Source organism: Macrobrachium nipponense, chromosome 26, assembly GCF_015104395.2.
Source record: "Macrobrachium nipponense isolate FS-2020 chromosome 26, ASM1510439v2, whole genome shotgun sequence".
NCBI classification, from domain to species: domain Eukaryota; kingdom Metazoa; phylum Arthropoda; class Malacostraca; order Decapoda; family Palaemonidae; genus Macrobrachium; species Macrobrachium nipponense.
The window spans coordinates 26,539,590-26,552,263 of record NC_087215.1 but is presented as its reverse complement, the minus strand read 5'-3'; the positions used below and the strand labels follow the sequence as shown (position 1 = coordinate 26,552,263).

Here is a 12,674-nt window from a genome sequence, read left to right as displayed (position 1 = left end):
TCATGAAAAGAAGAAAAGTTGGCGTGAACAAGAAGATCTTAAGCTTGGGAAATTGTGTAGAAATAAAATGGTACATAATTTTCGCGACCCCATATGAAAATGGGAATCGGCTGGGAAGAAGAATTTTAACAAAGTTCATCTAATGAAATTTCAAAATAAACATATGCTTCATGCATTTCAAATATTATCTACTGCATTAGTGGATACCTCCTTGATCTTAATTTTGCAAAATCGTTAACCGGTATGTCATAGTTAAGATTTTTACCAAGCTCTTTTTCTGAGACTACGAGAAGCAACAAGCAAGTCGTTCAAGAGTTGATTTTTCATGGTAGTTCGTATGTGCGTTTATCCCAAGCTAAACACTGAAAACAATCGTTCATTGCTATAGTAGACTGACACCAACCGTGTATCTGATATCTAGGCCAGTCCCTTACGACGCTCCTGATTTGCTGTTGATAAGCCAAACAACAGCAAATCAGGAACGTCATAAGAGACTGGCCCTAGACATCAGATGCACGGTTGATGTGAATCTATTACAGCAGTAGTTATTGGAAGGGTAATGAGAACTTTAACAGTTTTAAGAATTTGTGAGTAGGCCTTTTTGCAATGGTTTGAGTTCATTCAAGCAAATTCTTAGGCTTTTCATTCTTAGTTAGAAAGTGATTCTTTGCTACAGAAATTTGAGCATTTAGAAGGATTTCATCTATGTGTACATCCTTATAAAACTGTCTATGGTAGACAGTTTCTTATCATTTAGAAAGTCATTAGAATTACAGTGAACTGCATTCATCGCAGCTGCCAGTGGCACATTATAAGTGAATCTATTATCCATCTCAGAGAGAAATCCGTCTAATATGTCAAAATAGATTCTATTCAATGATATCTCAGGAGCAAGACTTGTATTGTCCTCACTCATTCCTACAGTTGAATCAGTTAAAAGGTCTTTTAACTTGGATGAGATCTGTTGGATCCTCTTGAGTCTGCCTACTTGACTGGAGTCTTTCATGTTTGTATCAATCTCATATGCCTTGTCAAAGATATGAGAAAAACCTTCATCTGTTCTCAAGGCCTGTAGTTCATTAATAGTTGACTGCACGAGAGAGCAAGCTTCAGATAGCAATAATTCCTTTGCTTGTAGCTGGTGGTCTGACAAGCTGTTGGTAACTTTGAAGACTCATTCTGCAACATGGAGAAAATTCACTACAAACTTGGAAGACAGCAACTGTTTGTGGAGTCAGCTTACTTCAGCTGCAGCTTCTGAATCAGAGATCTCTTCAACTTTGTGAAGCACTGCTAACAAACTTCCAAGACGAAGCTGAACCTTTGCAACTGACCGATGATAGCAAGACCATCTTGTTACAGCAGGTCTTTCTAATGTCAAAACTTGCAGGTCTTCTGCTTTCTGTGCCTCCATGAAAAGTTGGTTCCCTGTATTACTGTTAGCTATAAATGTGTAACTATTATATTTTATGGGTAACTTATATGTTATGAATTATTTATATTGTTCCGGACATGTTAAAAATAACTAATCTAAATTAATCCCTATCTATAATTCAACCTTATTTATATTTTGTCGACACTTTGTTTCGTGAACAATGACTTTATAATGATTACATCTATATATACATAGATTCTTTCCTATCGCTGATTTGGAGGCCCCTAGAAAGCTTTGGGGGGGGGGGGTGCGAGCGCCCCTCACTGCCCCCCCGCCATATGACGCCCCTGATCCTGCCATGTAACTCCTGATATTCCTCTTAAAACTTTATTCATGAATCGATAAACACTGTTATAGTAGATTCACATCAAGCTTGCATCTGATGTCTAGGCCAGTCCCTTATGACGCTCCTGATTGGCTGTTGAACTTGATAAGCCAATCACAGGATTGGAAACTCTCAGTCTCTCTCGGGAGTTCATGTAGGCAGGATGTATGTTCCATCTCTCCTGAGGGATACTTTGAAAGACGTGTCCCTCAGGAGAGGTGGAACATACGTCCTGCCTATGTGAACTCTCTAGAGAGACTGAGAGTTTCCAGCCCTGTGATTGGCTTATTAACAGCCAATCAGGAGCATCGTAAGGGACTGGCCTAGACATCAAATGCACAGTTGATGTGAATCTACTATAGTTAGGCCTATAGGTTCGGTGTCATACCATGGTACGTGACCATAGAGCAATACAGATCGTATTTCACTGATATATAATCTTAATTTCATAAGCAATTATAATATATTTGATTTCCAAATTTTATTACGCAGGCTCTTTGTTTATTTACCCTTATTTTTATCTTTTTTTTTCTAAATTCCAACTCAAAAGAACTTGTATTGGCAACCATTGTTCCTAAACATTTGAAATATTCGACCCCATTAATCGTTTCTCCATCTTATGCTACTTTAATCCTCTATGCGTACTCTTCATTACTTCTGTGTGTTCCTAGATATTTATTTAGAGTCCCATCTCTCCAGACATACGATGTATTCTGTTAAGCTAGCTTTGTAAATCTTGTGGTGTTTTGTTGATTCAAACGGCATCATCTTTCCCTGTTGCAGGCCCAACCCGAAGCTCCCCAAATTTCTGGAAGTCCATATTTTCTGTGACTATCCTTTTCATTGAACTGTACTTACAAAATAATAAATAATTTTTTTTAAGTCTAAGTATATAAAATAACATCAAATAAAGTAATATGCATGTTATCATTAACATAATAAGTGAATCAATCAATAAAACTGAAGAAATATTCTTGAAATTCATTGCAAACTTTCAACATTATCATTAAAATTCTGTCAGCCAAAGTCAGTACTTTGAATAACATCCAATTTTTCTTCTTAACATGACTAAAATAACATTTTCAAGTATATCATCTTGTATATACCTATATATGCAATGACATTTATTAAAATGTCCAGTTTTGGGGAAAACGACCCCCTCCCCCATAATAATAACTCTAGGTATACGAGCCTGTGTTGTTATTCCAATCTAACCCTCTCTTCGGTATCCGATCACCCTTTTCTTCATAAATTTTGTGAGAATGGCAAACAGCGAAGGTGAAAGGACATTTCCTTGTAGCACCCCGCTATTTACTGCGAATTCACTTGACAAGACGCTGTCAATGTTAATTTTTCATCAACTTCGTTTATGGGTAACTCCAGTTAGCTTTATATATTTTTCAGGAATGCCATAGCGATGCGAGACTTTGCATTATATACTGGCGAATGGACGTTGGTAAATGCCACCTCGTAATCAACAAAAACCATCTGGAGAGAATGATTAAATTCCATACCACGCAGCACAATGTCTTAGAAAAAAAAGAAAAATCTGCGCCCCTTGCGGCTTTTCTGAAACCTGTTTATTTATCTCTAGTTATTTATCTTTCACTGTAGTCTGTTAAGAATAAGCATACAGGCTAGTTTTATTAGTACAACTAACTAACATAGGCGCACTACCTCTATACATACTGCAGTCAGTCATGTAAACATTTCTTTGGTACCTTAGCCGTGACTGCCGATTCCTTATCATCAGGCTTCGTTCATTCCATGTCTTGCTAAACTGTCTGGTTAGCGTGCGAGATGTTTCACCTTCAACTGTAAGCATCTGTGCGGTGATTCCTTCATAACTTGGTGTTGCACATCTCGAAAGCTTCTTCATCATTGATTATAGTTTCAAAACTATCTACAAGCACATTAACGTGTTCGTCAGCTTTTATTATATTAATTAAATTACACCCTTCATATCTCTTATGGATTCACGACTCCACTAAAAATGTTCCGCCCAGCATAGTGTTCTGCTTTCTTTTTCTTTCTGGTGTTATTATTTACAATTTCCTCATCGTGAAAAGTATTTTTTTATCCATGGATATTAGATCAATAACCTTATAATAATCAGAAATGACTATATTTCTAAACTAAATTGCAGTCACTGACTACGTATATTAAATTTATTGCAGTTTTTGTCTATATTGAAATTCATTATGAAATATCCTCAGCAGCAGCAAAACTTATCACAGGCAAGTCAAATCCTTAGGAAGAGGATCTCTCACAATATATTATCAGCGGGTTATACATCTGCTGCCAATGAATCCATGCGGAACAATGAGGCGACACTGCTGGATGCACAGTATATCTATGGAAGTGAAATCTATAGCAATGACTTAATAATGCGTTTAGTTTCATCATTACAACGTCCGTTGACTCTGAGAATCGTGCGGCAAATGACTACTATAGGTAGGAAACATTTCATACTCCTACACTGAAACATGCAATAAGGAATAAAAGATGAAAATAACATAACATTCGATGACGAAACAAAACGCTATCTCTAATGTTGGGAGACTTCAACTAGCAGTATATGATGTAAGTGAACAGAAGAGTGAGTTTTGATAAGCATCTTCAGTAATCAATGATTGATTAGTTACGTAAGTAAACTGACATCACTGTCTGGTTGTATATTAGACTTAGTCATAGGTGACTTTAATAGTGGGATGGCTAAAATTAAGAAGTAGATAAATGGTCATTGTGACCTTCCATTTTATCAAACGATTACTTTTATATAAACAAATAAAACAAAATAGTAGTCTATAGATATAGAGGAACAACATTGCTGTCCAGATAGTGAGAAAGACTCCTATGTGCATCTGTAGCTCGTTGAATATATTAGAAACGAGAAGCAAATACATCAGCTAAAAAAAAAAAGAAAAAAGGAAAATCCACTGAAGTAGTGATGTGGCCTACGGTAGAGTACCTCCTGGAATGTACTGGCACGGATGTGATGAATTTGAAATACCAATGATACGAGAACTAAAACCAGCATTCCATACAGTAAATTATGAAAAAAATACTTAGAATTCAGACTAATGTATTAAGAGTCTATCTCACAAGTAGAACTTCTAAAAAATAAATTGAAATCTATGAAGCTACCTCAGTTTACCTGAACCAATATTTTTTAGGTATAAACACCGTCGAATTACTTTGGGTTATAAAATAAAGTATGCGTTTAAGTTTAAGCGTAAAAAATTCCCAATTTATCCAGTTAAAAAAGGCATTGAAGCTGTTTTTACTAAAGTGTTGATTTGAATGAACAGAAAAAAGACTGAAAATATATTGTGAGGACTAGAGAGAGAAGTTACTGATGCTTTATTACAGATGAGCGGGGTTGACATAGACTTTAAAAAGCTAGATAAAATAGTACACCGGTAAAATAATAAAACAAAATGCATATGGTAAAGGCAATGATGAATTTGTTAGTATTTCTTATAAACATCAAAATACAACACATTAAAACATCAGATATTGTGAAAATAGGATACTTCATCTTAGAAACGATACTTTAAACATGCTTGTACTGAGTAACCACGAGACTAAACTAATGTAGCAATTTCTATAATGATCTGCTACAATGATTATTGAAGAAGTTGCGGGGATCAATTTAAAAATCAGCTAAATTTTCAGAAGACTCAATCTCTGCAAAATACGATCACTCCCCAGCTTTATTGAATATGAAGTGATTTGGCGTATATTGCCCAAAAAGAATAAAAATCTGATCGAATATGTGAGACTGCTTGCAGAAATGCACAGCCTACAGGATAACTGTATATCGGAGCTCGACAGTGGAACTAAGATGCAAAAAGGCTACTGGAAAAGACCATTTGAATGCAAAGCATCCAAACTGTCTAATTGGTTGTCTGAAGAATTAAAAAAGTTGCGCTGTTGGTGATAATATGTCATGCTGCAGAAATAAGTAGTTTGGACCTAGGAAAAATTTAGAAACAGTAAACTTCCATACTTATGACCGTAGATTTTCTTCTTATATTACTACTGTAATATATAATATTAATAATATCAGGAGAGAGAGAGAGAGAGAGAGAGAGAGAGAGAGAGAGAGAGAGAGAGAGAGAGAGAGAGAGAGAGAGAGAGAGAGAGAGAGAGAGAGAGAGAGAGAGAGAGAGACTTTACTTTGAGACATAATTTTAATATGAAAGGTAGAATCCTTGTTCACATTCCCTCCGTCCAATAAACTCCACTGACTGAGCGCCGACCTATAATCCTGCATCGTAGAAGATGTTTCCCACCAAAAAGAAATAGTGTTTCTTTACGCGGGAAATGAAAAACGTAAACAAACGAATAGGAAGACAAACAGCTGATCATCCCTGCCTATAACGCACCGCATTGTAGTTTGAACTTAGTAGGATTGTAATTTCGCATAATTCTGTGATAATGGCACCGAGAAGAAGTGAGCGCCACAGTATGGCAGTAACATTTGTAGATGATAATCAAGTTGCTAAAATAAGGAATGGTGTAGATAATCCGGAAGGTAAGTTACTTATATAGCCTAGGTAGTACCTAGCTTATAGTAGTACTAGCCTTTGTTAGTCATGCCTACCTACCGGTGGTCAAGTCAATCATAGCCTAGGTACTAGGCTAGGTAGTAGCTAATCCTGAGGCTACTTCAATCTTTTGACAACTCATTGAATTGATTGGATGCCTTGTGTTTAAAATCGTTTTTTAATATACTAGCCTATACCTACCTACCTAGGCTATAGGTATCATTGTTGGTTCCATTACCTTACTGCCACCCATACCTACTAGTAGCTAGCTAGTATTACCTACGTTGTTGGATAGTTAGGTAGCTAAGAGGCTCCCTGAAATAGGCTAGTTATAGTAGCTAGGCTCCATACTATCCCTGAAAGAACCAGGTACTACCTAGGTACCTAGCTAGTAAGTGAAGCTTAATAAAGCTGGGAATTCGTTCATTGCTAGGCTATTTAGGCTATGAGGCTGTATTAATTAGGCACAGGATATTGGTACGGCAGCCGTATCCCGATCGCGGTAGATATTGGTACTGCAGTGAATTGCGCATGCGTTGATTTCAGACTTCCTGCCTTACAAATAACATACCTAGGTAGTGTGGTGGGGGTACGGCAGATTCTGTTAGTGATGCCGTTTTGTGCTCTTGACTTGCTGTAGGTACAGCAATTAGCTGTATCCGTTTACCAATTTGCTAATCATTCTGTATTACAAGACCAGAATTCCGCTTTTTGAACATCTTTCCCACTTTTTTTAGTTAGCAAAATGTCCCCCACCCCCGCCTGTTGTTTGCTTTTGTGAGTTTTGCCCCTCGTTTTTGTGCTACTAAAACAAAACTATCCCAATTTTGATGGAATAGTTCTGAAATTTTGTTTTAATTTTGCCATTTCACTAGCTGGTAACTTCTATCGTTTTCTCCGTCAGCTGCAATTACCTAGTACTTACGATTGATTTGGCCGTTTACCATAGGAGCGACTTTGGTAGTTTTCCTTACCACCATGAATACAGCAGAGCATGACTTCTGTGTATTTCAAGTCCTCTTTTAATCTCCTCTTCGGAGTTCTTTTTAGGGCCGATTCGATCGTTCTTGGCCTACGTAGGGTAAAATATCACAGCAGGCCAAGCAGGCCACCTACAATCAACGCTAGCCACCCTCCGAAAAAGTACATTATAACGCGTCCTGACACCGGAGATGGGCATCAGTCGCGACTTTTCTTTGGTTGGTTTTCGAAAAACGGAGCTAAAGACCCATCTACATCTCCTTTCGAACGTAATGTTTATTTTCTCCAAAGTTAGAAATTAAGGCCAAATTTTAAGATTTAAAACAGAGGGTACTGAAAAAGGGTGGGCTACGGCAGTGGAAATCTCACCAAAACGCTTTAGAAATTTTTCACTTACAAACTAAAAATGTTTCAAAGATTGACGCTATCTTGATGTTTACGGAGTCGCTTGTGTCAACAAACTTCCCATTTCATGTGCTAAATCTGCACACCACTTGTACCCATAGACGCTGGGGCACTTTCATCACAACAATCGTAAACCCACCTCTTACCAGCACTTATTCGTACTTATTCAAGGGGACTACGGCATTCTTTGCGGCGTTTGTGCGCTCTTCAATTGTTTATCAGTGTTGTCAATTGGTATGTGTTACCCTCCAAACTAGGTATAAGACTTACACAAAACCGGGGTAAATAAGTGAAATTAGCGTATCTATTTGTAGTATATATACATATTAGAGCAATTTTATCATTACTGCATTACTATGACAACTAGAATTCATCGAAACAGTTTGTAAATGCATCGGCGTATGTGTGACGCTCCACTAGATTGGCAACGATGAGCCATTTTTTCCTCACGTCGTCTGCTCGTAAGTATACATCCGAAACATTTGTAATTTTTGGGGGTTAATTTTGGTTGCAAAAAAGGGATAATGGACATGAATTAAATAAACATTTTGAAGTAAGAGTTAAACTAATATTGAGTAAAGTAAACAATTAAGGGAATAAAGCTTTGCATCTCATAATCAGTTGTGGTCTGCTGCTCGTAACTTTGTTTACGGAGTGAGTGCTTAGGAAACACGAACAGCAATGTGGTTCGAGTGCACTGTGGAGTGAATTAAGACCAAAATGTGTATAATTACAATCAAATAAGCACTGTGGAGTTTCAGTTGTGATGGCAGTAAGGATAAAACCACTGATTACAAGGTAAGAATGAATTCAGTTCCAACCATAACCCCGGGAATAACAAGTTTCATACTTTCACTAATATAGGCAACAAAATGTTGTTTTATTGTGCTGATTACAACTGCAATCTTGAGTAAGATCAATAAACGTTACATACATACGCTAACATTGTTCAAATGAGTGCTGGGAAGGCTGGGGAAAGATGGTGGCCGTCACTGATGAGAACCGTCCATGCAAAACGTAGCCGCCATATTGGATTTCAAAACTGCCTTGAAAACATATTTTACGAAGCACACACATGCTTATTTTAGTTCGTATGGGGCTTTCATATATCACAATATGTTGACGAAACTTCAGTCTTTTAAATGGTATGCTTAGAGTTGCAATTGTATTCATGTTTCACCAATTAAATATCGAGTGAATAAGACCCGTCCACTGTGATGAGGGTTGGCCTGTCGTGATATTCTACCCTATATACAATTTGGTATTTCTGTAGAAGCATTGTGCGTCTTTCGTCCCCGCGAATACGAAAGCCACCAGGAATTGGGGCATCAAATTTATTTCGCCGTGTTTAGTACGAGCCCCGGGGGGTTAATTACAGTCGTCGGAATAAATATTACTTAAAATTCTTTTTCATGAGGTAAAACCACAGAAAAACCGCAACTGCTATAGTCTAGGCCACCGAGGAATGGTAATATAAACCTACCCACAATTTTTGAAAGTTGAGTCTTCATAGATGTGTGTGGCTTCTTTCAGCTCGTTAAAGCATGAAAACTTTTGTTTTTCTGCAAAAACTAATGTATTACTCTGCGGTTCATGCTGTTCTTGCTCTCATTGATATCCCTGAGGCGGTAAACAAGGGTTCGCGCATGCGCAAATCCACTGCCATACCAATATCTACAGCGATTGGGGTACGGCTGCCGTACCAATATCCAGTTCGTATTAATTAATCTACCTAGCCTATGTAACATTAGCTAGGTAGGTAGCTACCTAGTTAGCTAGGTAGTACCTACCTACCTAAATTTGGTAGAAATTTCAGGGTGGAGATTCTGCTTGCAGGTTAGATGAGAGGTAATCCTCCCACATAGGTAGGTAGTAGGTAGGTAGCCTATGTCTCCAACAGTAAGGGTGATTGTTACCTACCTACTATTTCTGTAGGACAAAATCACAAAGTTTTGTTGTGATTTAGGCTACCTATATTTTTCCCAAGTAGCCTAGTATTCAAATGATGCTTTTGTCGTAATCCATCTCCAAATGAAAAAGTACTTGTTGATGGTAGGATGGGTAGGGGAATCTTCCTACTCGTTCACTTACTACCACCAATTAATTACTTTGTTATTAGGTAGGTAAGCTTCAATGAACAAGGCAGTTTCACACTAAGAAGTATTGCATTAAAGGTTCTGGTTTGTATACCTAGGAAAATTAAAAGTTACTTGAGAAATTTTGGTATTTAATTCTGCCACCACCATAAGTTGCCTATAGATACCTACTAGGTTATTATGCAGGGTTATGCAATTTTATGAGTGAGCACAGATTTGATTTTTTTCCATATGTGTGTGTGTGAAGTTAAACCTCTGGGGGAGCTTCATCGAAATAAAGATGCTGGAATTTTGGCCCAGGGAAAACTGAATGGATTGCCACCGCTAGAGGAAGATGATACTGAAGAAGTTCTCCTCAAACCAACTGGTATGATATGATATCTTTTTTTATGTGAAGTTTGATAATTGCAGATTTTTAGTGTAATTTGCATCTGTCAATGTATTTTTTCCTCTCCATAGTTTGAATAGGTAATAGTGTCAAAGGATTATACTATTTGTGAAATGAAAATAAGATTTTTTTTTTAAGCACTTGGTAATATTTCACTTTTTGTAAGCAACCAAGATTGTTCATAGTGTTTTTAGTGTTGTCTTTTTATGACTGGCCTGTTAAATGTTTTCCCATGAATATTTATGATTACCAAAAATTTTCCAGAATTGCTTGAAGAAGCAAAAAGTACACCATCAGGAAGCAGTATTTATTATTTCAACACACCTAAAAAGAGATTGAGTATGTTTGAAAAGGCTGACTCTGTCAAGAAAGTTCACATGTCTCCATCAACACCAAGAACTCCTAAGACTCCCAAAATTCACCAGTCATCAGGCTCAAGGACACCTAAAACCCCCAAGACACCAGCATCTGTTTCAAAAGGTGAATAATTATTTGTAGATTTATTTTTTAATTCTTTATTCTTTTGCTTATTCTTAGTGCCAAAAACTTTTGTCCTAATTATACCTCCAAGGTTAATTCTTTAACCATTCACAAGTTTCTGGGATGCAAACTTTGGTTTAGGTTGTTTGCTTTACACTGACCACAGCCAAAATGTGTCTGCTCTTTTAAATTGACCTTCTAGAAACGTGGCATATCTTAATGCTTCGCTGCTGGCACTTTTCCATCTAGTACCACAAAGTATTAGACATTTTTGTTATCGATTTGGAAGAAGTCTGTCCAAAGAAAAGTTTCAAGTTAGATAAAGTATACTGTATATAAAATCAGATGTGTAATTTTTAAAATGAAAATACTGTATGGGTGATAAGTTTTTTATGTTGGATCTATTAGGTCATTTAAAATTAAAGTTTTATCTTAAAAAATTTTCAAAGTTCAGTAAAGGACATGCCCATATTTATATGATTTAATTTTCAGGTGTATTACGAACTCCAAAGAGCAGAAGGAGTTTGTCTAATCTTGTAGAGGATCCCAAGACGCCATACAGCTTCAGAAAACGAGTGAAACAGCGTAGGTATTTTGTTATTGTTGAATTCAAGGATTTCCAGAGTCAAATTACTGAAATTTAGTGGTTATAAGTTTGGTGATCTCTAATAGGATGTAAAATTGTGCATGGATAGTCCTATGCCTACAGTAAATTGTACGTACCTTATTTTAGCATATAGAATGTATGACAAATAAGGCAACCAAATTTTAGTATGAAATTTTATTAAATACAATGTTCTCTATTTTAGCTTTTAACCTATATATACTGGCCAAGGAGACAAACTGGGCTTTTTCGTAAATTTTCGTAGCAAAACTTAATACACATGGCATACTTTTGGAATGTTTTCCAGATTTATTTTCAGTAGTCTGGCTTTGATACAAATACCAATAAAATTATATTTTGGGCATCATAAAATAAACATAAAACATGGGTATGACCTTAAATATTGTCTAATTATATTCATCATCTGAAGCTCCATATGAAATCTATTTTGAGGAAATAGCCATATGGAAAGGTAGTTGACGCAAACTTTCAAAGAACATGTTGTTCATTTGAAAGAGGTAATAAAAGGTAATGGGAAATACAGAAAAGATCAGTTATGAGAAAAACAAATAAATTAACCCTTAAACGCCGACTGGACGTATTTTACGTCGACATTTTTTGTCTCTCGGGTGCCGACTGGACGTATTTTACGTCGACATACAAAAGTTTTTTTAAAAATTCGCGGAAAAATATTTTTAGGCCTACCAGCCAAAAACTCTTGAATCACGCACCTTGGGGAATGCTGGGAGTTCACGGATCAAGGTGTTGTTTTGTTTACAATCGTTACGCAGGCGCGCAAGCGCGAATTTCTTTCTTGCCGCACTAAAAAGTATCTGTGACACATCTCGGAAATTATTTCGTCACTTTGACATAATTTTTTTACCATTTTAAATTAGCCGTTACATGGAGTATTATATAGAAAATGAAAATGCGCATTTTTATGTAGAATACAACAATAAAATACTCATGATTGTAGCTTTTATCAGTTTTGAGATATTCTCATATAAATAACGATAAGTGCCAAAATTTCAACCTTCGGTCAACTTTGACTCTACCAAAATGGTCGAAAAATGCAATTGTAAGCTAAAACTCTTATATTTTAGTAATATTCCATCATTTACCTTAATTTTGCAACTAATTGGAAGTCTCTAGCACAATATTTCGATTTATGGTGAATTTATGAAAAAACTTTTTCCTTACGTCCGCTCGGTAACTCTTCCGAAAAAAATCATACATGTGATTGTGGTAATGTTTGCACCATTTTAAATTAGCTGTTACATAAAGTTTTATATATGAAAATATGCGCAATTTCATGCACAATACAACTAAATACAACCCATGGTTGTAGCTTTTATCAATTTTGAAATATTTTCATAAAAAATGTTAAGTGACAAATTTTCAACCTTC

General features: G+C 36.4%; 1 protein-coding gene across 3 annotated transcripts in view; it reads left to right on the top strand.

The window, feature by feature from the left end:
• The first annotated feature begins 6,061 nt into the window (after positions 1-6,061).
• The window catches only part of LOC135200082 (origin recognition complex subunit 2-like), a 46,384-nt gene continuing 39,771 nt past the window's right edge, over positions 6,062-12,674 (top strand). Inside the window, exons 1-4 of one of the 3 annotated variants that reach the window (XM_064228382.1) lie at positions 6,062-6,300; positions 10,010-10,162; positions 10,448-10,663; positions 11,156-11,248. In XM_064228382.1, the coding sequence (XP_064084452.1) occupies positions 6,204-6,300; positions 10,010-10,162; positions 10,448-10,663; positions 11,156-11,248 (559 nt within the window). In that variant the 5' untranslated portion in view covers positions 6,062-6,203. Of the gene's footprint in view, positions 6,301-8,350; positions 8,498-10,009; positions 10,163-10,447; positions 10,664-11,155; positions 11,249-12,674 lie in introns of those variants that run through there. The other 2 variants (XM_064228383.1, XM_064228384.1) reach the window with 2 other exon arrangements.